At 48.4% G+C, this 25,535-nt stretch overlaps 2 protein-coding genes and 1 long non-coding RNA gene across 11 annotated transcripts; 2 read left to right on the top strand and 1 right to left on the bottom strand.

The window, feature by feature from the left end:
- Positions 1–712: 712 nt before the first annotated feature.
- SMTNL1 (smoothelin like 1) lies at positions 713–25,534 on the bottom strand. 7 transcript variants are annotated; one of them, XM_074336409.1, is made up of 10 exons: positions 25,395–25,534; positions 23,761–25,260; positions 23,081–23,329; positions 5,830–6,482; positions 5,439–5,571; positions 5,275–5,326; positions 4,055–4,207; positions 3,743–3,857; positions 3,460–3,611; positions 713–1,011 (listed from the first exon to the last, which is right to left on the bottom strand). In XM_074336409.1, the coding sequence occupies exons 4-10, from the start codon at positions 6,478–6,480 to the stop codon at positions 867–869; spliced, it is 1,401 nt and encodes a 466-aa protein (XP_074192510.1). In that variant the 5' UTR covers positions 6,481–6,482; positions 23,081–23,329; positions 23,761–25,260; positions 25,395–25,534; the 3' UTR covers positions 713–866. The 7 variants fall into 7 exon arrangements, with proteins under 7 accessions (XP_074192510.1, XP_074192511.1, XP_074192512.1 ...); XM_074336410.1 differs by having other exon boundaries at positions 23,761–23,935; positions 25,395–25,533; XM_074336411.1 differs by having other exon boundaries at positions 23,761–24,326; positions 25,395–25,520.
- TIMM10 (translocase of inner mitochondrial membrane 10) lies at positions 12,606–18,279 on the top strand. 3 transcript variants are annotated; one of them, XM_019715416.2, is made up of 3 exons: positions 12,606–12,751; positions 16,623–16,735; positions 17,844–18,279. In XM_019715416.2, exons 2-3 carry the CDS (start codon positions 16,665–16,667, stop codon positions 18,043–18,045), a joined length of 273 nt encoding a protein of 90 aa, XP_019570975.1. In that variant the 5' UTR covers positions 12,606–12,751; positions 16,623–16,664; the 3' UTR covers positions 18,046–18,279. The 3 variants fall into 3 exon arrangements, with proteins under 3 accessions (XP_019570975.1, XP_019570973.1, XP_019570976.1); XM_019715414.2 differs by lacking the exon at positions 12,606–12,751 and adding an exon at positions 15,981–16,136; XM_019715417.2 differs by lacking the exon at positions 12,606–12,751 and adding an exon at positions 16,155–16,280.
- Positions 19,455–21,607, top strand: LOC109436667 (uncharacterized). Its single transcript, XR_002136142.2, has 2 exons — positions 19,455–21,057; positions 21,285–21,607. It is a non-coding gene; the product is annotated as an uncharacterized LOC109436667 (long non-coding RNA).
- Position 25,535: the final 1 nt, after the last annotated feature.

Raw genomic sequence — 25,535 nt, 5'->3', positions numbered from 1 at the left:
ACATTCTCCAAGTGACTGATAAAGCCAGACAGGAGTGTTATAACCAGCTCAGTGATTCATCGCTAATGAGCAATGGAAAAACAAAAACCAGCCCAAACGTCAGCCAGAGTTGGAGGGATTAACTTAACCCAAAGGAAGAACTTTCTGGGTGCAGTGGTTCTAAGCTACTGGAAAACCACGTTTTTGAGACAGAATGTGGGGTATCTTGAGTCAAAGGAATCACCATAGGCCCCACTAGCCTCGTTTGGATGACATTTCTAGAGAAGTTGCTACTCTAGCCCCTGCCCTGGGGTTCGCTAATCTGGGAGAAGTGTGGGAAGAGGGAAGAGAATTGGGAGAAGTGCCACCAATGGCTCAAAATGTAAGATTTGCTGTGACTTTTGGCCACTCCTTACCGAACACTAAGTACAGGTACCAGGCAAGACTTTTTGCTTATTTCATTATCTCATTCAACCCTCAAACACCTCCATGAGGTTTGAACTCCTACTATTCCCATTCAGAGAAGTTAACTCACTGGCCTAAGGTCACACAGCGGGTTAATGCTGGGACCCAGGCCATTGTCCTTTTCCAAATGCCTTATGTGGCTGTTGAAATGATTGTGTCAGGTGAGGAACTGGGTCAGGTGGGAAACCCAGCAGCCAGAGTTTATTATCCCAGAGTGAGAGAGGTTCCTGGGTAGGACAGGGAGGGAACACTGAGGGGCCACACAGGATTTTACAAAAATACTTTTAATGCAATTAAGACAGGTGCCACCTGCCTTTGCCTGAGGCCCAACTCTCTGGTCTCCATGGAGCAGAAGTGAGAGCCTTGGGGCCATGGCTGGTCAGCTGGGCATCCTGCTCACCTCTGCCACAGGGTCGGGCAGCTCATTTCTTCTTGGTCTTCACAAGTCCCTTCTGCACGAGGCTGCGATACAGCTCTTGGATGTAGGTGTAGACGCACTTGGAGTCGGGTACTGCGAATCGCACCATGTCATCCACCTCCAGCAGCTGGGCACAGTCGGCCAGTTTCCTGAGAGGCAGGGGTGTGGTGGGGTGAGGAGCAGATAGCCAAAGGTGAAGGACATGGGAGTTAGGGGGAGGGGTGGGGCAGCCCAGCAAGGACGAATTGTATGTGTTGGAGCTGGGAGGCCATCTAGTCCAACCATCCCATTGTACAGATAAGGTAACTGAGGCCCTGACAGTGAAAACTCACACTCAGCTTGGTCTGATTTCAAAGCCCACATTTTCATCACACTGTCCTCATGTGGGAGCGAGATCCTCTAGTCTCTAATTCTACATTAACCCACCCCTTCCACCTACTCCTATATTTGTCCTCTGGAAAGCCAGGCCCCTCAGGAAGAGTTTAAAGGACAGAACCCCAATCCTAGCCAGAGTGTTGGCTTGCAGCTGCCCCATCTCCATGTTCATTCAGTCTCCGTGTATTTACTGAGAGAATTCAGCACTGAACAAAACCAAAACTTCTCCACTCTCATATCATTGATATTCTCATGGTGGAAAGCAGACAGTAATCAAACACATGAAATAGATGGTACATCAGATGGTGAGAGGTGCTCTGGAGAGAGAGAAGGCAGAATAGGGAGGCAGGCAGAGTACATTCCTGTGTCGGTATTTTTAACAGGGTGCTCAGGGAAGGTCAAAGTGAGTAAATCATATACATATCTGGGGGAAGAGGAAATAGCACGTGCAAAGGCCCTGAGGTAGGCGTGCAAGATGTATTTGAAGAACTGCATGGAAGTTAGCAGCAAGTCCTCTTTTTCTAACTTCCCAGCTGCTCTTTGGGGTGACGTGCCACTTCTGGCTTTGCTAAGGCTGATAATCTGAGCTAACCACTGTTGGGGCCTCCTACTACTTACTGTGTGCCAGGTGCTTTAGCAAGTGCTTCCCTTTGAATGGTCTCATTTACGCCTCCCCTCGGCAGAAGAGGAACTGGAGACTCAGAGTGGTTTGGTGATCTGCCCAAGGTCAAAGTGAGTGACAAAGCTGGGACTCAACCCAGGCAGGCCTGACACCTCTGGCATCCTTGCCCTGAAGCCAGGTCTTAGCAGCCTCAGCCTGCCAAACCGCCATCGGTGCTGGCAGTAGGAGAAACCAGGGTCCCAGCGGACATTCTCTCTTGGGGCTGAGACAGCTGGGCCGAAACCTAAGCCGGGCTGTCCTGTGCGCTGGGGGAGGAGCACCAACTAGAGGATTTCGAAGAATGGGACAAGCTCCCTGCAGCCAATGCAGTGGGTGGGGCTCCTGGGTGTGGGTCCTGTGCCTCTACACAGGAGAGGCAAGAGCTTCATTCCCATTGGGCCTGGCCAGCCGAATCAGGCTCCTGCAGCAGCACAGCTGATCAAGTCCACAGGGGCTTCAGCACTGGCTGCTCCCCCCTCTCATCCCAGGACTCCGCAGGAATCAGAGGGAAGTTCTAGAACGGGGGCAGTGGGGTGTGATGGCCGAGGCAGGGGCCCCCTTACTTTGTACACTTAATCTTCACACCAACCCACAAGAGAGGGTAAGTCAGTTGTGAGGGTCACAGAGCTGAGGAGGAGGCAGCAGGATTCAAACTCAGCACCTCAACTTGTATCCTCCACCCTCCATCCCCACGGTCCCAGCACATCCTCCCCTTTTCGTTCCTGCCTGATGCCTCCTGTCAGCCCGGCGTCATGACTTCCGCCTTCCTGTGGCTCTGTCTGGCTTGGAACCAAGGCAAGGCTGCTGCAGGAGGACAATGACCTGTGTCCCACAGGCCAGGGACATCTAGTCACGGCGGAGCTGTACGCCCGTCTGATGTTCACTGGGAGCTCTCAGTCCCGACTAGTTTACTTTCAAATCCTGGTTCTGCCCCAAACTGCCGTGTGAGCCTAGTGTGTCACGCCACCTCTGTACTTGTATCCACACTCAGGGATCTCTGCGGGGACCGGCTGGGCCATCCAAGGACAGCACTTAGCAGAATGCCTGGCAGCTATCCCTCTCTATTCATGTGGCTTGTCATCATCATTAAAGGTGTTTCTCAGTCCAGGACACGGTGTTCCTGACCCCCTCAGCCCCCATCCCAGGGCACTCACCCCTTCCCTTGGCGGCATAATGTGAATCTTCTGGAACATCAAGTCTGGTGGTTACCAAATGTCACCCCTTTTCCCTGGGGCCCTTTAGACATGTTTCAGGGACCATCTTGGGAAGGGAGGTTGGGCTCTGAGCTCCAGGAACCCCGCCCAACCTAAAAAGGTCCCCCCTTAATCTGTCAGCCCAGTGTTTATGATCTGTGTCGCCCTTTGGACTATAAGCATGGAATAGAAGCAGGGATTTTGCCGGTTTCAGCCACTGCTTTGTTCTGAAACAGTTCCTGGAGCTCAAACACTGCTGATCAAACACAAACGTTGTGGCCTCCGGGCTTCCCATCCCCTGTGAGTACAGCACTGGCCTCACACGCCCTGAGACCCCCACCCGCTCTGCGTAGGTGGCCATGGCTTACTCTGCTGTGGAGAAGGCCAGGGTGAAGTTATGCCGGCGTTTTGCGGGGTCCAGCGCGGCGTAGTCAAAGGCATCGGGGAAGAACTTGTGGATGAGGGCGCAGAAGGCCATGCCGCTGCTCCAGCTTGAGGAGAAGTTCTGGATGTCCACATGCTGTGGGCGAGCAGGCCGGAGCTGCAGTGAGCCTCGGGCCACAGGGCCTGGATGGCCCCCTCTGAGCCTCCCACCCTCTCAGAGCCTTGGCAGTACTGCCGCCTGGGGAAGGGTCCCTGTCCCGTGCCCACCTCGTAGTTTCTTGTCATGGCTCGGCACCACTCTAAGAGCATGTTCTTGACACCGCCGATGGCTGCCCCCGCGGCCTTCGTGTTCCGGAACAGGGCCGTGGGGCCCGAGGCTGCCCTGTGAGGAAGGGATGGAGGAGGCCAGGCCAGAGATGGGGGGAGGCCACCGAGGGCCCCATCAGGGAGAAGCCCCAGACCCAGTGTCAGCCCTCCCACCGTGGCCTGGGCTGTTACCACCGGCCATCAGGCCTCCCCCAGACCAACCACGGTTCCTGAGGAAAGCCCAGCCCAGCCACCTCCTCGCCTGCCTCCTACCCGCCAAACTTGTCCACGATGGCTTTGCGGTTCTGTGCACGGGCCCCCCGGGGCCGGGCAGGGGCTGACACCCTGCGTTCTGGGGCCTTCTCCTTCTCCTGTGGGGGAGGGGGCTCCGTGGGACTCTGGGGCACCTCGCTGGGCGAAGACTCACTACATGGAAAGGTTCAGAGACATGTGAGAGGGGCTGGACCAGCCAGTACAGGGTACAGGGAGGGGAAGGGGGCTGGCTGGAGTGGGGGGAGTCCCTGCAGTGTGGAGGGACATGCACAGTGTGGCACCCACTCTTGCACACATTTCCTCTGTGTCCGGCACTGGGAGGGGGCTGAGAAGGAATAATGAGGCTCAATCTAACTTAGGAAGCTCATGGTCTGGTGGGATGTGTGGGCAGAACTAGGACAAGTCTGAGGTCTGACCTGGTTGGAATCCTGGCTTTGCCTCTTATTTGCTGTGTGATCTTTGGACTGTCATGTCACTTCTCTGAGCCTCAGCTTCCTCATCTGTAAAATGGGGACAACAATACCTACCTGACAAGATGGTTCCAAGGCTTGAATAAGAAGGGGAATGTAGAGCCCCCAGCTGTGCCTGCCCCATAACTACCTGAGTGCTCAGTTAATATTCACCAGTTATCTTTCCCCAAGAAAGTGACTCAGAGGTGGATTATAGGTCAAAATAAAGGAAGATTATTCTAATGACTAAAGTTGGGCAATGGCAAGAGTAAATCTCTCGTTTTACCCAGCACCCACCAGGCACCAGGCATTGTGCTAAGTGCTTTGCACACATTATGTCGTTTAAGCCTCACAATAATCCTATGAGGGAGGTACGATTACTGCACCCACTTCACAGATAAGGAGAGGAAAGTGACATGGCTAAGGTCACACAACTGGTAAGTGGCAGAGTCGTCGTCCAAACTCAGGCTTCCTGCTCATGCGCTACGGATGGTGCTGACACCATAGAAACACGCTGAGGGCAAGACGAGGGCCCCATAAGATGCCTCAGCAGTGAGTGGGAGGTGAACCAGGTGTGCTCATGCTCCCTTGGCTCCACACTCTGGCTCCTTCGGTTTCTTGAACTCTGCCCTGGGGAAGGGGCTAAATGCCAGGAATTCTGCAATGTCTAGAGATCAGGAGCTGGGGAGGCCCAGGCCCAGGTGAGGGTAGATTTTGAAGGGAGCATGTGGTAGGAGGAGCTGGAGCCAGTGCCCTGGGGTTGGCTGTTACCTGGCTGAAGGACTGGTCTCTGTGGAAGCTTCGTTGTCTGGGCCCAACCCATCTGCAGGAAAGAAGCAGGAGGGAGAGAAGTGGGGCTACCCGTGATGCTCTCCCTGCACACCCCCTCACGGTAGCCCCTGCAGCAGCCTGTGGGCTCCTGGGCTCTCACTCACCTGGGCTGAGGCCGTGGCTCTCCTCCGTGGGGCTCTCAGGCCACTCCTCGGGGGAGCTAGGAGTTAGCCCAGCCCCTTCCTCCGACTCTCTCTCCACACCCTGGTCCTGCTCTTCACTGGGACTGCCTGGCTCCTGGAACCAACACGATCTGTGTGAGCTCACAGTCACACCAGTACCTGCACAAGGCTTTGTGAGGACTTCAGAAAGATCTGGAAGGCAGCCTGGGACCACAGTGCTGCACCCCCTGCTCCAGGCTCTTGATATCAGTGGGAGGAAGACTGGACGTTCCTAGGCAATAAAGTGGGAGGGGAGGGGGGGCTGCTTCCCCAGGGGGCAGGGGACTCCAGAAAGGTGTGGGGCCTCCTCTCCCCTCGGCTCTGCCTCACTCACCACCTGCTCCTTCCGGTCACCCTCCTGCGGTTCGGCCTTGGCCGTATCTTCTGGAGCAGGCTTCTCAGAGTCTGACTTGACCTCGGGGGCAGCAGCTTTCTCCTGGGCTTCAGCCTTGGGCCCATCTGTTTTGCTGCTCTCCTTCTGAGAGGCTGTGGGGGCCTCCTGCTCCCCAGCCGCCTGCTTTGGCTCAGCCTTTGCCTCGTCATCAACTCCAGCTTTCTCCCGGGACTCGGGTTTGGCTGCTTTCTCGTCAGCCTTCTCCTTCTCAGAGGCCAGCGTCGTCTCCTCTTTTCCCTCAGCCTCCTTGGACTCAGATTTAGTCTCTGCTTTCCCATCAGTCAGCTCCTGAGCAGCGGCTGTCGTCTCCTTCCCACCATCCTCCTCTGGAAGTTCAGACTCCACTGTGGCCTCCGCCTTGCCCTCATCCAGCCCGTTACCTTCCCCCTGGAACTCAGCTGAAACCTTGCCCATGGCTGAAGCTCGTTCCTGCTCTCCTGCCCCATTGGGAGGCCCCTCTGTATCAGTGCTCCCCGCTGTGCCTTTGGCCTTCTCCTCTGCAGAGGCTCCACCTCCCAGCGTTCCCGGGGCCTCTGCAGTTGGGGAGACAGTGGTCCCATCCTCAGAGGACTTTTCTTCCTTCTGCTCCATCTCTGGAAAGAGAAGACAATCAGGCCTGCTTATGTCCCATCTCTGCCTGAGGTGAAGGCCTGCCCTCAGACTGCACTGGCCCGGAGTCTGGAGGCCGGCGCCTCAGTCCTGGGGGCCCCCTCCTTGGACATATGACCCGAGCATCCACTTTCCCGGGGTGAAATGAAGAGGCAGAGCACTGTTTCCCCAGAGGTGGAGTGGGGGCCATGTCGACTTGATGTTGGGTGCTGTTCACTTGCCAGCCCTCTGCTGGCTGTAGGTTGGGCTTTAAAGAACGTTAGGTCACATAATGCCCTTTCAGTGATTTTGCCTCTTTTTGATTAAGGCAATGAGGCAGCTACACTTCGATACTAGCATCCAGGAACACCTGTGGAGCAGGTGCTACTCTCCCCTTTTAATGGAGGTAGCTAGCCTCTGGCTCAGAGCCCAAAAGCAGGCAGGAGCTTCTAGACAGAACTTAATAATACTGTTTTGTCTCCATTGTATTTATTTTTATTGTTACTTTCTATTTTTGGCCAATGCTAATTGAGTTCCCATTTCCAAAGTGATATAAAGTTTCTTTTAAAAATACATGTATTGAATTTAAAAATAATTCAGAGAAAGACATTCCGGAAAGCAGAATACAGGTGGTACAGATGTAGCTAATTCACGGAGATGGTGTAAAAATGCCCGAAATTTGGGAAACCCTGGGCCAGCTGGTCTTTGGGTCTCTGCCCGCTGTGCCAGCCTCTGGTTCTTGGAGAAGGTAGACCTGGGCATGGAAGAGTTTCCTCTGGTGAAGAATAGAAATGTACTCTCCCTAACTTTTGCAGAGAAACCTGACCCTCCAACTGCTTGGAGGGGGTGGGGGGTGGGGCCAAGATTATGACACTTTAACTTGGGGTTTCCTATTCAAGTACTATTATATACTCTAGGATCTCCGAAAACAGGTGGGTGGGGGCACAGGGCCAGCTCCTTCATCCCCTTGCCCTTCTTGGGGGTCTGTTTACCAAGAAAACAATCCCCAAATAGTTTTCAGGACATGACTCAGGCAGAAAGAAAAGTAGACACTCCTGTCTCTGGCTAAAAATACCTCCTGCCCTCTGCAGTGCTATCATTCTAGGTGATAGTATCCAGGGCACCTGGGTAATTGGGACAGAGGCAGGAGGACAGGCAGAAGAGGGCCAGGGCTCTGTTCTTGCCACCTGCTTGGATCTTACTGCCCCCAGACCAGAGTCCCGGGGTCCCTGGATTTGGTGCCCCCACCATTTCCTAGGAAGCAGGCTGGGATTTGCAAAGACACTTGCACTGTACTCCAGTCCCACGCTCCTGCCAGAGCCTCTTCATGGTTCAGCAGCTCCTTCGTGTACTAGAGTTCCGGAGGGGGGGACAAGGAGCCGGGACATGGAATGCACATCCGCAGGGAGCCAGGGAACCATGGAGCTGGCCTTGACCCCCACCTCCTAGTCACTCACTCTGAGACCTGAGCAAGTCCCTCTCTGGGCCTCAGTTTCCACTGACAATGACAGGATTGGTCTAGATCAGGTTTTCCAAACTGTAGATAGCCAGGGTCTCCTAAGACATTAATAGAGGCTGGGGAGGGGGGGGTCGGAGTGGGGTGGATTTATTCTCTGGCTAATGTTGTTCCAGAAAGAACCTACTCTTTACCCTTTTAGAAATATTCTTCATTAGCACTTAAATACCATAATTCCCTGAAAATAAGACCAGGTCTTATATTAATTTTCTCTCCAATAGACATATTAGGGCTTGTGTTCGGGGGATGTCATCCTGAAAAATCATGCTAGGGCTTATTTGCCAGTTAGGTCTTATTTTCAGGGAAACATGGTAGATACCCCATAGTAAAGAAACCTTAACTTTGCTTAGCCTTATTTAACTCACTTTTCCCCAAACCTATTTGACCAGGGATTTTTTTTTTCTTGCTCTTTTTTCTTATTTGTTGTTTTTCCTGAGGAGCCCCTCTCTCTTCTCCCCCACCCCACCCCCCCACACACCTTGAGTTGTGCTGTGTTTACCAGAAGAAAGCATGGCAAATGCTGGTCTGAAGGAGCCACACAACCTCTTCCTGCCCTGTATTCTGGTTTGGAAGGTGGTATAGGGCAGCGGGAAAAATCATTACTTCGGGTGTCTTCCTACAATGGATTCCCAGCTCCCACTGTTGATTAATTGTGTGACCTTGAGCAAGCTACTGGCCCTCCCGGTGTTTTGATTTCTGGAGGTAAAAATAGGTCTCACTGCACAGGGATGGTGGAAGGTTAAGGGAGCCAATGCATAGAAAGTGCTTTGAAGCGTGCCTGACGTGTGGGGGGTGCACTCAGCACACCTGAGCTCTTACGGTGTAGGTTGGCCTCTGCCCAGCCCTGTGCCAGACTAAGGCCCTGACCCAGCCAGGAGGGCGTTCAGTTGGTAAGACAAGGCAAAGAGAACTGAACACCAGCAAGTTGATAAGCCTTTTTTATACCTCAAAGTGTGGTAGTCATCGGTTAAGACACAGCGGAGTACGGCAACCATCTTTTCCTTCGTCTATGCTACACACTCAGGGTGATGGAGGGGAAGGGCAGGCGTGTACACACACACACATGCACGCACGCACACGCGTGCGCACACACACACCTCAGCCATCCTGTGTGTTCATCACCTCAGCTTTCTGCCATCCAGCTTGGCATAAATAGACAAGGAGTGAAGACACTCACAAAGCTCAGGACCCAGGATAACACCTCCCCCACCCCCAGAATTAACAACTCTAGAGCAGTTTACAGCTCACACCCAATGCCTGCTTTTCCTGCTGTGCCCCACTCACTAACCCTTGGGAATGGGTGTGAATGGCCCCAATCTTACAGATTAAGAGTTTGAAGCTGGGGGAGTTGAAGTCCCTGACTAAAGTCATAGGACGATCAAATGGTCAAACCGTACCTAGAACCCAGATCTCCTGACAACCAGTCTGGAGCCTGTGCCAAAGATGCTGCTCCCACCAGGTTCTCAGCCAGTGTCCCTTCAAAGGCACCAGCCCAGAGTGAGGGGCCCTCCACCGGTGGGGGAGAACAGTCTGATACGGCTGAGGAGTTCAGCTTTCTCTTTTCTGAGGGCACAGTAGGTCCTCACTTTCCTTCCTCTCCACTTTCCTTCTCCTTCCTTCCCCAGGAAACCTTCACATCATCCCTGTTTTGTGGCCAAAGCAGCACTGCAGACAGCTACCCTCTCCCTCTTCCTCTGGGGCTCTTGGCGGAACCACAGGAAAAGGACCCAGGAGCCCCAAATAGTATAGATGGTATTTGGTGGTTCTGCTGATACCTCCAGACCCACTGTCACTCTGTCTGTCTTCAGGTGGTCCTGAGGCTTTTCCCCTCCTCCACCCCAGCCAGGGACCCTCTCTTGGAAAGGCCACTCAACTGCTTCAAGAGTCTGCCTTGCCGAACTGGTGAGACTGAACTGGTGAGACACTTTACTCATCAGGTCCTCTGCAAGAATGGCCACCTGCAGCCTGCTCTGTAGGTGGTCTCAGGTTGCCCAGCACCCTGGGGTGAGTCCCTGAGCTCGGGCATCTAAAGAGAGTTGGCACAATGGTGGAGAGAGTTAGAAAAAAGCCTGGATTTCTCCAACTGTGGGGCCCTGCTTGGAGGCTGCCACCCCTGGAACGTGGGAGAGGGGTTAGCACATGGGGGCCCTTAGAAAGGGTCCCAGAGCTTCTCCTACCTGTGGAGCCTGTGCACGGGCCTTGGGAGCTGTCTCCTTCTTCGAGCTGAGTGGCCTCACTCCTGGGCTGCCTTCAAGCCCCAGAGGCCTCTAGCCCCCAGCTCTTCTGTCCCTGTCCCCCTCCAACTTCCTCCCTCCTTCAGCCACCCCACCCCCACTTCAAGAGCCTTGGGCCTCTGAAGAGCATTGTTTACTGTTCTGTTGGTACAACACTTTCCCCTGGCCTGGAAGGCTCAGATTTCCCGTGAAGATCTGACAGGTGGCACCTTTCAATCACAGTGTGTCCCTCCTGCCTTGACCCCAGCAGCACGCACCCTGTGGTCATCTTTCTTCCCAATGTACTTGCCTGGCCCTGGTGACCTGAAAAACCATTTGCAGGCCCATTTGGACGGGTACCAGCCCTCTGGCCTCCACTGTTCATCCAGAGCCCAGGCTAAGCCTCTTTTGCTTCCCCCCACGCCACCTTGTTTCTTTAAATAATTCCTTTTACTCCTCCTCAGACAAAAGCAGCTGCTGAAGGGTGGGTTAAGGAGGGAGTGAATGGGACAGCTGCTGAAGGGGACTCGGGAGGATGTGTCTCTGGGCTCCTATTGGACGGAGATATGGAGGGGGCGGGGCAAAGGGGAGAAAATTGATAGGCCAAGCTGATGCTGACCCATTGGGTTTAGAGACTAGCAAATACAAAGCTGAGTTTTATTTTGACGGAAGTGACTAGTACACAGTAGGTTCTGTACAGATTTTTGTACTGAATTGAGATTTCACTCAGAAAAACCAAACAAATCTTTACCTTCTCTGTGTCCTGTGATCTAAGAAAGGCACTACTTTTGGAGAATGTGTACAGGCCACACCCCATTAGGAAGGATGCTTGTGACTCCTCCAGCCCCTCCTCCAGTCCCCACAACTTCAGCCTCACTGTCCTCCCTCCTGTGCCTAATAAATCGATTCCTTTCCACACTCAGGACTGTAACCTTTTGGATTCTGCTCTTTGCAAGACTGGCTCCTCCTCATTCTTCTCAGCTCAAATTTCATTTCCTCAGAGAGGGCTCTATGACCTTCAGTTCCTCTCCATCACTTCTGCCTGTTTTATTTCCTTCATAATATTTGTCTGAATCAAAAATAACCTTATTCATTTCCTTATGATCTGACTCTCTCACTAGATCTAAGCTCCACGAGGCAGAGACTTTATCTACTCTACTCATGGCTATATGGCCAGGAACTAGCAAATTGCCTGGTTCATATGAGGTGCTCAATAACTATATATGGGATAAATGAATTAGTTAATAGAAATGTGGAGTTGGAACATGGGGGCCCATGCTTGGGAGGATCTGAAAGCAAGGTTTGGTTACCAGTGCTTGAACAGTCCAATATTGGTATTAATACCTCTAGTATTAAAATATCTCCTTCATCTGTCTAGAATTTATCTGTCCAAGATTAGTGAGCTTTTCTTTATATCTCTCTGACCTGCTGTCCTTTTTTAAAATTAAAACTCACTTCTCTTCTTTCCCTACTGCCATTCGGTATTGCAAACAGCAAAATATAAGATCATTGTATCACTCATTAAAACTTCCTTAGACAATTAATGTATTCATTGATCAAATGTTTTTTGAACACCTGGCATGTGCTGGGAATACAGCAGTGAACACAACAAAAAAATTAGGCAAAATCAGATCATTACAGTTCCATTTTAGTGCGGGGAGATAGACAGCAAGCAAATCAATAAAGAGAATATGTTATATTAGATAATGATAGGTTCTATAGGAGAAAATTAAGCAGAGAAGAGGAAGTGGTTTATTTGGGGTATGTGTGTGTGTGTGTGACATACTTAGAGCTGTCAAGGAAGGCATCACTGAAAAGGTGACATTGGAGCAAAGATCTGAAGGAAGTGAGTGAGGCATGCAGCAATCTGGGGAGGAAGCATTCCAGGCAGAGGGAACAGCAAGTGGAAGGATAGGAGGGTGCTTGGTGTATTTGATTAATAGAAAGGAGGCCAGCATGGCTGGGGCAGAGTGATGGACCTGAGAATAGTAGGAGATAAAAGGCAGGGGGGGCCCAATCATGCGGGGCCTTATCGTCCATTGTAAGGACTTTGACTTTTGCTCTGTAATTGGAAGACCTTGGAGCGTTTTGGGCTGTGAAGTGACTTGATCTGACTTCTTAGTTTTTTGAAAGATCACTCTGACTGCTGTTCTGAGAATGGCCCGAAGGGGGAAACATGGACCGAAGTGGGCGCACCGGTCAGGACAGTACTACAGTGACTCAAGTGCAAGATGGTGGTGGCTTGGACCAGATTGCCAGCAGTGGAGGTGAGAAGTGGTGAGGAATGGTGACAGTGGAGAACAGCGATTAAGACTGTGCTGGCTTTCTCTTCAAGGTCGTAGAACTACCATTCTGTTCAAGCGCTTGACGTTCTTAGTCTCTCAGCTTCTGCTCATCTGGAGAGGTGGGGAGTCCAACGAGGCTGCCTTTGTACTCTCCACACCACTCATGAGTGGTCAGGGTCCACTTGGGGAGATCTTGGGTGACAACCCTGCATCCCTTCCTCGAGGTTGAGGTCCCATCCAAGAAGACAATACTGACCATGGTGAGTAGCATATGTACAGCTCCCCTTTGGGTGGCTGGGAAGCTGGGATGCTGACTGTTGGATAAAGTGAGGGGCCAGAGTTTCAGCATGCTGTTGACAGAGGTCAGCAGTTTTGGAAGACATATCTGGATTCCAGAAAACTTGGAAGACTGGAGCTATATAAACTGCCTTTTACAAAAAGAAACTTGACGGAGACAATTGGAAATTCCTACTTATAGGTCCTGAATTCCCCACTGTATAAGTATAGGAAAGAAGAGGCACAGTCTCATAGAAGATAATAACGTCATCATCAATAAGAACAATAATCTCCCAGGTTTGGGAGGAGGGGAAAATGTGGAGTTGCTCTTTAATGGGTATAGTTTCAGTTATTCAAGATGAATAAGTTCTAGAGAGCTGCTGTACGATATCGAATCTATAGCTAACAATACTGTATAGTGAACTTACAAATGTTGAGGGTAGATCTCACGTTGTGTTTTTGCCATAATTTAAAAAAAGAGGCATTTTAAAAAAGAAATTGGGGGAATTTGAATATGTGCATTAGATGACATTAAGAAATTAATATAATTTTGACAGTATGAAAATAGCATTGTGGAAAAAAGACTTTATTTGTTAGGGATAAAAACAGATGAAGAAAACGTGGTTAAATGTTAACAATTGTTAAATCCTGGTCATGGGTATACAGTAGTTCAACATACTGTGCTCCCCACTTTTCTGTACATTTTAAATTTGGCCTAAAAAAAGTCTAAAAACTGAAAAAATAAGAACAATGATTTCTTACTTATTGAGAACCTGCCATGGACTAAGGACTTTAATTACATTGTCTTTTTTGTTTGTTTCTTTTTGTAGTGATTTTGAAAAAACTTTTTATTTTGAAATAATTATAGATTTATGGGAAGTTGCATAAATAGTACAGAGAGGTTCTTGGGTACCCTTCACATAGCTTCCACTAAAGGTTAAATCTTGATAACCTTGCAATAGCAAAGCCAGGAAATTGACACTGACACAATGGTGTGTATAGTTCTATGATATCTGATCACATGTGTAGATGCGTGTAACCTCCCTCACAATCAGGATAGAGAACCATTCTATCACTACAAAGATCTCCATTGTGCTACGCCTTTATAGGTGCTCCGCTCCCCCTGCCCAACTCTACCTCCAGGCAACCATTACTCTCTTCTCCATCTCTATAATTTTTCATTTTGAGACTGTTATTTAAATGAGATTATATAACATTTAACTTTTCATTACACCTGATAAAAACCTTATCTAGAAACAGATTCCTTTTGTAAGAACCCATCTCCTTTTTCCATATAATTTCTTAATATGCCATAACATATTGACTATATTTTCAAAAGCAAAACCAGGGCAACATATGCCCACTAAAACATATAGACAATAATATTCACAACAGTATTATTCATAATAGCCCCACACTGGACACAATTCCAAAGTCCATCAATAGGAGAATGAATAAATGAATTGTGGCTTGTTCATACAATCAAATGCTAGACATCAATAAAAAAATGAATAACAGATAAAACAATATGGATGAAATCTTACAGACACTACACTGAGCTAAAGAAGCCAGGCACAAAACAAAATAATGTATAATTCCACTTACGTGAAGTTCAAGAATACACAGAACTGATGGTGATAGAAATCAGAATAGTGGTCAATTGCAGGAGAGGGAGGTATTAATTGGAAGGGACATGAAATAACTTTTTAGGATTCTGGAAAGTATTTTGTATCTTGATCAGAATGGTGCTTATAAGAATGAATACATTATTTTAAAATTAAGCTTAAGATTTGTGTGTTTTACACACTTTACTGTATGAATGTAATACCACAAATTTAAAATATCAGCGCACAGGGTTTGACAAAGATGAGTCCTTAGAGCCGTAATGAGGCCCAGTGTTGAAAATCCAAACTTTCTTGGACAATTAGGGAAGCATATGGTTCCCTATTAGGAACCCAATTAGGAAACCGTATAAAGTGATCAGCCCACGTTCTCCAATGGGCAGTGTACCCTAACATCATTAATTTGCATCTTCTAAATTTCATTTACTGGAAAATCCTTTGAAAAATCAAGGGATTGAGATGGGGCTTTTTTGTTGTTCTTGTGGATGGTGATACAGATGGAGGAAAACATTAAGTCTTGAAAGATAAAGAGTTCACAAGTACCTTTTCCTATGACTGAACACACTAGCTTAGCTTTAGTGGCAGTCAAAATTACTCTTATTCTTCTCTTAATTGTGCACCTAACAGAAGTTGAATAAAACATAAGTATACACGTCTGCGAGCAGGAACAGTGCCTTGCTTATCTTTGTAACCCCAGAGAAAGTGTAGTGACCTGTACACATGCACCTGTATTTACACACAAAGTTTCTTGGAGCACTGGTTCCCAAACTTGGTTGCACAAAGGAAAGTATGTACTACTTATGCAACTTTCTATAAACCTACAATTATTTCAAAATGAAAAGTTTTAAAAATCATTACAAAAAAGAAAAACAAACAAAAAAGACAATGTAATTAAAGCCCCTAGTTCATGGCAGACGCTCAATAAAAAGAAATCATTGTTCCTTTTTTTTTTATTAAAGTTTATTGGGGTGACAATTGTTAGTAATATATATATATTTTTAATTTTTAGACTTCTATTAGGCCAAATTTAAAATGTACAGAAAACTGGAGAGCACAATATACTGAACTTCCACATACCCATGACTAGGATTTAACAATCGCTAACATTTAGCTGTATTTTACTCATCTATTTTTTAATCTCTAACAGATAGTCTTTTCTCCACAGTGCAATTTTCACAGCCTCAAAATTATAATAATTTCTTAATGTCATCTAATGCACATTAATGCACATCTAATTCACCTGGGAATTTAAAAAATTACTGATGCCTGGGTCCCACTCCCAGAGATGCTGATATAATTGGTATTTGGTGAAGCCTGGGCATCGGGATTTTTTAAAGCGTCGCAGGGGTGACCTTAATGTGAAGCACAAACAGAACTGTTGTTTGCGGGCGTTCTTCCTCCTCCGCGCCTTATTTGTGCTCAGGCTTCTACTCTCGGGGGCAGGGGCGAGGTTCACTGAGCTCTGACCAATACTCTCAAACCTCTCGGTGACAATCCCAGGGACTTGACAAGCAGGCTGCGGGCGCTCTGCACCCCGCCCAAGCCTCTATGGTATGTGGGCGTCCTCTCTAGCATTTGCAAGTCTCTTTCGCCTTCAGCCAGAGTTGGCAGCTCTCTCTCCAGGGTAGCGGATTTCCCCGCGCCGCCTCATTGGTAGCTCATTCCGGAAGCGAGTCCGGATCAAAGAGGCGGGACTTCCCTCCCGGAAGTGGCCCACGTGCTTCCGTCTTGCCTGCTTGGGCACTGGGTGAGTTTCTAACGTTTGCCCGAAGTTGGGGACACCGGGGGCATTGTGACTGGTTCCAGGCCAAGATGAGTGACCTCTGACCTTAGGGTGACCCTGATGATGGCGCCTCCATTTCAGAGTTTCAGTCCCTGGGCCGGGGCCCAGGCGCGTTATTTCTGCGTATGATCGAATTCGCAGGGCCCCGGAGGTTCAGGCCCGCGGTTTAGAGTGTTTTGTTCCCGTCTCTCGATCTTGTTCTTGCGGTGACCTAGAGGCAATGGACCTCAGGGTCCCTGGGCCCGATTTGCAGCCCCGCTCTTGACGTGCTGTGTGACCTTGGGCTAAGTAGTGTTCCTTTCGGGGCCTGTTCCCACATCTGTCAAACGGGGTGGTTGAACTCAGTGGCTTCTGTCAGTCTGATGTTCTATTGTGTCTCCGTATCCTCTAGTCCCTGTGAGGGGAAACTGAGTGGGAGGGCTGGGTGCTGACGGTGACGTCTGCTCCTAGGACTAGGAGGCCAGAAGGAAATCTCCACAGTGCAAGGCTGAGATGGATCCGCTCAGGGCCCAGCAGCTGGCTGCAGAGCTGGAGGTAGAGATGATGGCTGACATGTACAACAGGTAAGGGCCTGCTCTGCACCACTTGTTTGTCTTAGAGAACGACCCTAGGTCACCCTTTTCAAGGGTAGAGGTGGATGACTTTTGAAAAACGCTTTCTTCAATCTAAAGGAGTCAGAGGCCTGTACTTACCCTCCTGCACCCACACCCACTGACCCTCCTCAGAAACTCCAGTTCAGGGTATGGTTAGGTTCCAAGAACAGGTGAACATTTGCCTTTTGAAGAATAGCCCACGTAATTAACATTTCTTAAAGTCTTACTCCACCTCAGGCACTTAGCATTTTACACGCATTAACTTTTTTAATCTTCAGAATAATCTATCGGATTAATTTTATGATGAAGACATTGAGGCTTCCGGAGGTAAATAAGTTTCTCAGTATCCACAGGTGGTCAGTAGCAATGTCAGGTACAGTACCTCAGTCTGACTCCAAACTAGTGCCCATTACCGCCTGGTAAATTTGGGACCAATTCATAGCTCCGCCAATCACTACTGGTATGGCTTTGGGCATGTTACTTGAACTATTTGACCGGTAGTTGCCCCATCTAGCAAATGGAGGTAATACCAGTACCTACCTCATATAGACATTATAAATACTAAATGTAAAATTGTACGACAGGGTCTTTGCATCAAGTCCAACACGTAGTAAGCAGTCACTAAATGTATGCTATTTTTATTGGCTTAAGCTCTCTGGTATCCTTTCCTGATTAGTTGGTTTATCTTGGAGGCTATATGTTAGAATAATTTTTAAATGTAGGCTGTGAAGTCAGACCACCTGTGTGGTCCTGAGGCTCTCTGTGCCTTAATTTCCTTATCTGTAAAATGAGAATAATGACTGTGCCGACCTCATCGAATTGCATAACAGAATCAAGCACTTAGCGTGATGCCTGGAACATAGCCAGTACTCAACTAATGGTTCCTCTTTAATTAGTCGTAAACATGGGCACAGGCAAGGTTCCTGCTCTCAAGGACCTTCCAAGATGGTTGAGGTGCAAAGTGAGAATTTACACTGCCTTCCTGGGAGGTGAAATCAGTAGAGTAGGGCAGGGATAGTAGAGAGTTCCTGGTATGCCACAGGACTGCTCACATAACTTTGCCCTTCCTTTCCCCCAGAATGACCAGTGCCTGCCACCGGAAGTGTGTGCCTCCCCACTACAAGGAAGCAGAACTGTCCAAGGGCGAATCTGTGTGCCTGGACCGGTGTGTCTCCAAGTACCTGGACATCCATGAGCGGATGGGCAAAAAGTTGACAGAGTTGTCTATGCAGGATGAAGAGCTGATGAAGAGGGTGCAGCAGAGTTCTGGGCCTGTGTGAGGCCCCAGACAGGATACACCCGAGGTGCACCCTGCCCCTTCCCACGTGTCTAATTAAAGTGCCCCCATTGGGTGTCATCTGTGAAGACTGCCAGGCCTAGGCTGTCTCTGGGAGCCAGGAGTTTGGTAGAACTCTCCCCTGGTCGAAGTATGGGTATCTGTCACACGGAAGTGTGACTGTGTATGTGTGTTTGTGTATATATATCTGTATTAAAACAAGTTTGTTGACACCTACTATGTGCGAAGCAGTGTGCCTGGCACTTCGGAGGAAAGGCAGCAGAGGGAATCTAATGTAGTATTTAAAAGTATAGACTGGTACAGTGACCTGGGTTTGCACTCCTGGCCAGCCACTAGATGCATGACCGTGAATGTGTCATTGCACTGTGCTTTAGTTTCCTCATTGTAAAATGGGACTAGCCCTATAATGATAGGGCTATTATGAAGATTAAATGAGTTAATACGTGTAAAGTATTTAAAAGAAAGACTGGGGCATAGGAAGTATTCTAAGTATTAGCCATATGTATAGCTATATGTGTTATATATTTAAATATACATATTTAAATAATATATATTGTTACCTACTATATATTTGTTTATATTATATAATTTATAAAATACATATTTATCTTTATATTACATTTATATCATTATAAATTAATGATTAATAAAAATTAATTATAAAATCATTAACAAAATAAGTAATTAATGATATACGTAGATAAATATTTAAATAAAATTAAGTGAAGGCAGGCATTTTCACAAATGCTATAAAATAATATTGAGAGGAATGAGTGAAAAGTCGATGGAATTTGAGAAGGAAGTGGCCAACCTTTTGGTTCTAAACGGCAATATCAAACACGTGAAGGGACCTAACCTCGTGTGTGATGTGAGCAATCCAGGGAGGGGACTGATGTGATCACGACCATTTAGCGTTCAGCTGAATCAGGGACTGCACACCTCATTCTTCCCACACTATGCATCCAATCTGACCCACCCATCTGGGCTGAGTGTCCTCTTAGGAACTGGAGGCTCAGCGAAGAAGTTGCTTGCTGGAGGTCATACAGGTAGAGCAGGAACATGGAGTCCGGGGCTGACTTGCATTTGCATCTCACCGAGGAGAGGCTGCCGCATCTAATTCCTGTCCTGAGGAGTGCCCTTGGAGAGTTGTGCAGCTTTCAGAATGTGTGGGTCACTCACTCCACGTGGGATTTTGGTTGACAGCAATGCCACTGTGGTAGCAGTACCTTTGCAGTGGGCCTTCACGATAGAGGGTGGTGTCTGGGATGTAACCTCACCTGGTCACGGGCATGGAGTGAAGGAAACAGAATAGAGGCAGTGACTTTCAGGCTTAAAGGGGCAGGTTCAAGCCAGTTTTAAAGAGGTGAAGTTTTCTAGCAGTGTGATGTTGGATGAGGCATTTAACAGCCCTGTGCCTCAGTTACTGCATCAACAAAATGGCAAGGTACCAACCTCTTACTGGTTGTGAAAATTAAATATGTTAATAACTAAAGCATTTAGGAGAGTGCCTCGCTCTCACATTAAGTACTCAATAATGTTAGCTCTGTGTTTTTTGTTTATTGTAATTACTAAGTTTGGTGTGAGGTGACAGCAAAACCATTGTCCATCTGTCTACCTTAGCCATGGGCAGAGCTAAGCCTCCTTTCTAGGTACTGAAGTGCAAGTTTGGGTCAACAGGTGGCGCTGTCTGCTCACAGGATCAGAACGGCTGTGACTAAGTCTGTGACTGTGTTTGCTTGTTCTATGCCGGCTAGGAAGAGGGGAGTGGTGAGGAAAATTGATGTACCTGCCCTCAGATTTATCAAGGAACATCAAAAATTCTCTGAGCACATAGCTGGAATATCCAGAAGGGAAGGTAGGAGTGGAAGAAGAGGTTCCAGCTGGAGAGAATAACACTTGCTTTGAAGTGGCAGAAAGTGTGGAGCACTCAGGAAACAAAGCTTGGGTGTGCCTGGAGTGCTGAGTGTGATGGGAGGTAGTGGTGAGAGATGAGAGGAGGGCTGGGCAGGCACAGCTCCAAAGGAGCCTGGGGAGCTGTTAAAGAGTTCGGATTTTCTCCTACTAAGGGGATCAGCAAACTGTTGAAGGATGTAAACTCTGGCAGTGAAAATGACAGATCTATCATTTTAGAGGCTCCCTCTAGCTGCCAGCCAGGTGGATAGTGGTAGACGATGGTTTAATGGAGAAAGAGGAGCCATGCCAGGGAGCCGGGGAGAAAAGAAGGAATGAAGAGAGTAAGCACAGCTATTGAGTTGCGACAGTGTGCTAACAAGTATATTTCAGTTAATCCCTCCTGATAGCAACTGAGGCAGATGATTATTCTCATTTTATAGATGAAGCTGACGCTCTGAAACGTTAGTAACTTGCTGAAGGTCACACATCGGGCAAGTGGCAGAGCCAGGATTCCAACGTATTTAGACACTAGCACCAGCTTTTAACCAGTCCTCTAGGATGGGGGGGGGGGAATGCTCCCTAGTGAGACATATGTCAGCGATGTCATAGTTCATTCAACAATATTTATTGTTGGCCTGTTACATGCAAAGAGCTATAAAAACTGTCCAAAGTGAATTAGCTAGGTCCCTGCCCTCAGTGAATTAAGTGCAAGGGATGGGAAGGTGAGTACAGGAGAGATGGAACAAACATACAAAGGGTATTACAATGGCTTAGGCCCTTTGTGCCATGGAGAAGAGTCAAAAACTCCTAATTCTCAGTTGTGTTTTTGCTAGATTGTCACGATTTTAAAAACCAGGAACTGTCTCATAAAAATCTGGACTTTAGCTTCTTTTCCAAATTTAGATGTGACGAGTCAGCCTGCATTCCTGCTTGGTGGCAGTCTGCTAGAGGACGGGCAGAGGACGGGCAGAGCCTCGGCTGTCCACCAAGCCTCCCACCGCTCATTTCTTCCCTCCTCACCGTCTGCTTGACCTGTCGGCATTTGGTCTGTGCCTTCCACTCTGGGTGTTCAGACGAGGTGGCCACTGTATGAGAAACCACGGTAAATGTCCTGGTGTAGGCAGCTTCTAAGGTGACCCCCAATATCTCGTCTGCTGCTTGTCATCCGCCCCATACTCCCCTTCCCTTAAATGTGTGCAAGACCTAGAGACTTGCTTCTAACAGAACAGGGAAGGTGATGGGATGACGCGTCCGTGGTTAAGGTACAAAAGATTGTAATGGCCGTCTTATTCTCTCTCTCTCCCTCTCCTCTTGCTCACTGTGATGAAGCAAGCTTCCCCCTGGTGAGCTGCCCTATGCGGAGGCCCATGTGGTCAGGAACTGAGGGCAGCCTCCAGCCAACAGCCAGCGAGGAGCCAAATCCTGCCAACAGCCACATGAATGAGTGAGCTCGGAAGCAAATCCTTCTCCAGTCAAGCTTTCAGGTGACCACAGGCCTGAATGCCTTGTGAGAGACCCTGAGATAAAGGACCCATTGATGATGCACCCTGACTCCTGACCTAGAGAAACAATTGTTTTAAGCTATTACATTTGGGGGTAATTTGGGATGCAGCAATAAGGAACCAATACACATACAATTCTCAGAGCTGTTACAGTTGTCTGAGACCATGGTCCTTCTACAGCTACATTGAGGACGAGCCAGGCACCATTCTGCGCATTTGCAATACATCAATGAACAAAATGGATAAAGACCCTTGCCCTCTTGGAACTCCCATTCTGGTGAGGATGGTTTCACGTAGTGGCCATCTGGGGTGGCAGTACTATTCTGAACGCAAGACAGCTCCTGCAACTCCTTGGGAGAGTTTAACCTCTTTCAGGTTTTAAACCCCTTTGAAACTCCAACAAAAGCTACAGACTGTTTTTTGGGGTTTGTTGTTGTTTTAGAAAAATGTATGTGCACACAGAACTTTGCATACAATTTTAGGTATTTTCATAAGAATTCTTGTGGTCTGACCTGAGAGCAGTCTTGCAAAGAGCATAGCTTTAGGCACTGGGGCAAAGAGAAACAAGATAGAAGGTCCAATGGGGGAAGACGATAAAATCAGTGGCTTTTACAGTTGTACTAAGTGCTACAAGGGATTTTCAGGGAGCTGTGGGGCTATATAAAGGAATGTGAGATGTTTTAAGAAATATATATTTGGTCATTCAGATGACCAAATATGTATTTCTCATATACGAGTATATTGGGTCTTAATCCACAGTTCCTGTCTTACAGCTCCCTAAACGCTTGGAATTTCCTAAGTATTGAAAGTGATAAAGGTGTCTTCGGTTATGTAAATGAGGTGATTTTCAGAAGCACCAAAGGATGGGGGCTGGTTGCCAGGAGAACCAACCAATGAGAGGGTTGGAACTTTCAGCCCTACCCTGCCTCTGCCTCTGACTTCTGACCCCCAGGGAAGGGAGAGGGGCTGGAGGTCGAATCAGTTGCCAAAGCCCTATGATTTAGTCAATCATTTCTGTGTAATGAGGCCTCCTTAAAAAACCCAAGAGAATGGACGAGGTTTGGGGAGCTTCTGGTTGGTGAACATGTGGAGATGCAGAGAGAGTGGGTGCCTAGAGGGCATGGAAGCTCTGCTCCTTCCCACACACTTTACCCCGTGCATCTCTTCCATCTGGCTGTTCCTGAGTTATATTCTTTTTACAGTAAAGTAGTGATCTAGTAAGTAATATGTTTCTCTGAGTTCTGTGAGCCACTCTAGCAAATTAATCGAACCCAAGGAGGGGAATGTGGGACCCTCTGATAGTATAGCCAGTTGGTCAGAAGTGCTGGTGACAACTTGGACTTGCAATTGGCATTCTGAGTTGGAGGGGGTTATTGGAGCCAGTTGGTCAGAAGGCCAGAGAGTCTGGGCTTGTGGCTGTTTGGAGGGGTGGGGCAGTCATGTAGGACTGAACCCTTAACTTGTGGAATCTTGTGTTATCTCTGGGTAGATAGTGTCAGAATTGAGTCGAATTCTCTGAAACCCTGCTGGTGTCCTGAGAATTCTCAATATTGGGGAAACCTTGCCCCCTCAACATTGGAATTGGGTCCAGGAACCCAATTTACTTTTATTTCTGGCACTTACCAGACTAGAGGAGTGAGGCTCAGGAAGTGAAAGTGACTTGAGCAAAACTGCGTGACTAATCAGCCGCAGAGCCAGCGCTCCTGTCCACTCAGCTGTGAAGCAGCTTCCAGCCAGGAGCCCGCAGGAGATCCAAGGTGATAACACTGTTCTACTCAAGCAGTGGGTAGTCTCAGGGGATCAGAGTCTCTCTCCTTTCCCATGTATCCTCCATTTGTTAAACTCACACACCAGGCCATATCTGTCCCTTTCCTTCAAAACAAACAAAGCCAAAAGAAAACAAGAAAACAAAATCTAAGAGTTTCCAGTCACCTGTCTCACAACATTGGGAGTCGGCCTCGCAGAGGGCATTCCAAACTGACCCCAGCCTGCCTTTTCAGTTCCATTTCCCACCACTCGTTTTATTTATTCAACAAATGTTTACCATGGGCTTGTTACGTGCCAGGCCCCGTGATAGATAGCAGGTGTACAAACCACCTCCAATGTGGTTCCTGCCCCCAAGAGAGTTATATATAGCATGAGGAGGGAAGCAGGCAATTACACTGATGATTCTAGATCAGTGTGATGGCTTCAATAGAGATTACTGTTTTGGGAGAGTAGGTGGACAGGGCCCCTACACCAACCTAGATCAGACATCTTCCAGAAAGAGGTGAAACTTGAGGTGAATTATGAAGGATGAGTACCTTAGAAATGAAGAAGGGACTCTGTCACCCCATAAGAAGGAAGAGGTGCAAAAGCAGCTGGCGTCACACTTCCTTCCACAGGTGATTCCTGAATACCTCTTCGGTACCAAGGGCTGTTCTAGGTGCTGGAGATACAGCAGTGAACACAACAGACCAGGCCCTTGCCCTCAGGGAGCTGCTGGTTCAGGAGGGGAAAACATGGAAATGAGGGTTGGGGATGAGGAAGGGCAAGCATTACAGCCGTGGCGGTCCCTGGACCCCTGGCGCCTGTGGAGGGTGTCCACAATAACTGAAATTTCAATGTGTGTGTGTGTGTGAGCACACATGCATTTTCACAGGAAGTGGAAGCAGAGCACTTTATTATATTTTCAAAGGGATCCATGACCATCTTGGGTTAGATCCCTTACTCTAGGACCCCTTGTGCTAAGCTAAGGAGTTTGACCTTGACCTGGAAATTCTGGGAGATAGTATGAAATTTAAGAAGTGAAACCATCAGAGCCTGACACTGTGCTCTTGTCAGAGAGAACTCCTTGTGCCTTTTCCACTTCTATACCTTCACTCTGGACCTGGAGGAATGGAAAGGGCCACACTTAAAAGCCAGGCAGATCTGAGTTTGCATCCTGCCTCCACCCACCGTGTTCCAGCTGCTAGCTGCCTGTCTTTTTCCTCTGTGAAAAGTTGTGAGGTTCAAATGAGACCATGATGTTTTGAGGATTTAATGATAATTTTTGTTTGGAAAGTGCCCAGCATATAGTAGCCACTCAGCAAATTTCAGTTCTTCTCTTGGCTTGGTGGCTCAGCTGTTCAGAGATGCCCTCTTGTTTGATGTCCTCTTGGAACTTCCTGGGCAGTTGCTCACATGCCCAGAGCGTTGTGGCTACCGTATCACTAACATTGCTTTCCACACGCTGTTTTAAACTCACCTCTCTATCGATTTGCCTTTGTCATCTTATTAATCCACACCCCAGTCCACGTAATGACACCTCCCCTCTTACAGATGAGGAAACAGCCCCCAGGATGTGGAGAAATGTACCAGGAATCAATCAGTTAATAAGTGTCTAGAAACTCCCCACCACCAGGTCTTCTGAAAAAATTATAATGACGACAGCTGCAACGATAATGAACATTTACTATGCTTACTAGGTAGCAGGTGCTGTGCAGAGCATTTTACCAGTAGCTTAACACCCAATTCCACCCCACATCCCCACAGGTAGGCGGGTACTACTATATTGTTATTCGAATTTACAGAGGAGAAACTCGAGGCCCAAAGAAGTAAAGCAAGTTGCCCGAGGTAACCCAGGCCAGTCAATTTGAAAAGCAAGACTCAGACCTCTATTTGACAAACTCCTAAGAAACCTGTGTCGTTCTGCCTCTTAAAAAACATTGCTCCCAACTGCACAGTTTAAAACCCCACCCAAGCCTGCCTTTTGTCGCGATCTGTCTGCTGCAGCCCAATCTGGTTGTTTTCATCAAGGATACAGAGGGTGCTGCCTGATTGGTCTGGGGGCCGAGGGAGAGAGAAGGAGGTAAGGGTGGAAATTTTAGGTGCTGGGTCGTGTGCCGGGGACCAGAGGGCGAGTCACGTGCGCGTGAAACTCGATCTAGGAGGAGGGGAAGGGAGCCCCCGCCCTTACCTCGGGGTGCAGCTCCGGACGGGTATAAATACAACTATCAACGCCGTAGGTCCACTTCGTCCCTGTCTCGCTTCGGGGACTGGTGTCGCCCGGAGGAGGGTCCCCAGCTCCCGGACGTGTTCCGAGGGGGTGACAGTGGGC

Source organism: Rhinolophus sinicus, linkage group LG06 (assembly GCF_036562045.2).
Source record: "Rhinolophus sinicus isolate RSC01 linkage group LG06, ASM3656204v1, whole genome shotgun sequence".
Lineage (NCBI taxonomy): Eukaryota > Metazoa > Chordata > Mammalia > Chiroptera > Rhinolophidae > Rhinolophus > Rhinolophus sinicus.
Note: the sequence above shows the minus strand (reverse complement) of the source record. Positions and strands in the feature narration are given on the sequence as shown.

Coding starts and splice junctions, on each gene's coding strand:
- SMTNL1 (XM_074336409.1), bottom strand. CDS start 6,480: ATGGAGCAGAAGGAAGAAAAGTCCTCTGAGGATGGGACCACTGTCTCC. Junction 3,858..4,054: donor ATCGTGGACAAGTTTGGCGG/GTAGGAGGCAGG, acceptor CCTTCCTCACAG/GGCAGCCTCGGGCCCCACGG. Junction 3,612..3,742: donor CCATGACAAGAAACTACGAG/GTGGGCACGGGA, acceptor GCTCGCCCACAG/CATGTGGACATCCAGAACTT.
- TIMM10 (XM_019715416.2), top strand. CDS start 16,665: ATGGATCCGCTCAGGGCCCAGCAGCTGGCTGCAGAGCTGGAGGTAGAG. Junction 16,736..17,843: donor ATGGCTGACATGTACAACAG/GTAAGGGCCTGC, acceptor CCTTTCCCCCAG/AATGACCAGTGCCTGCCACC.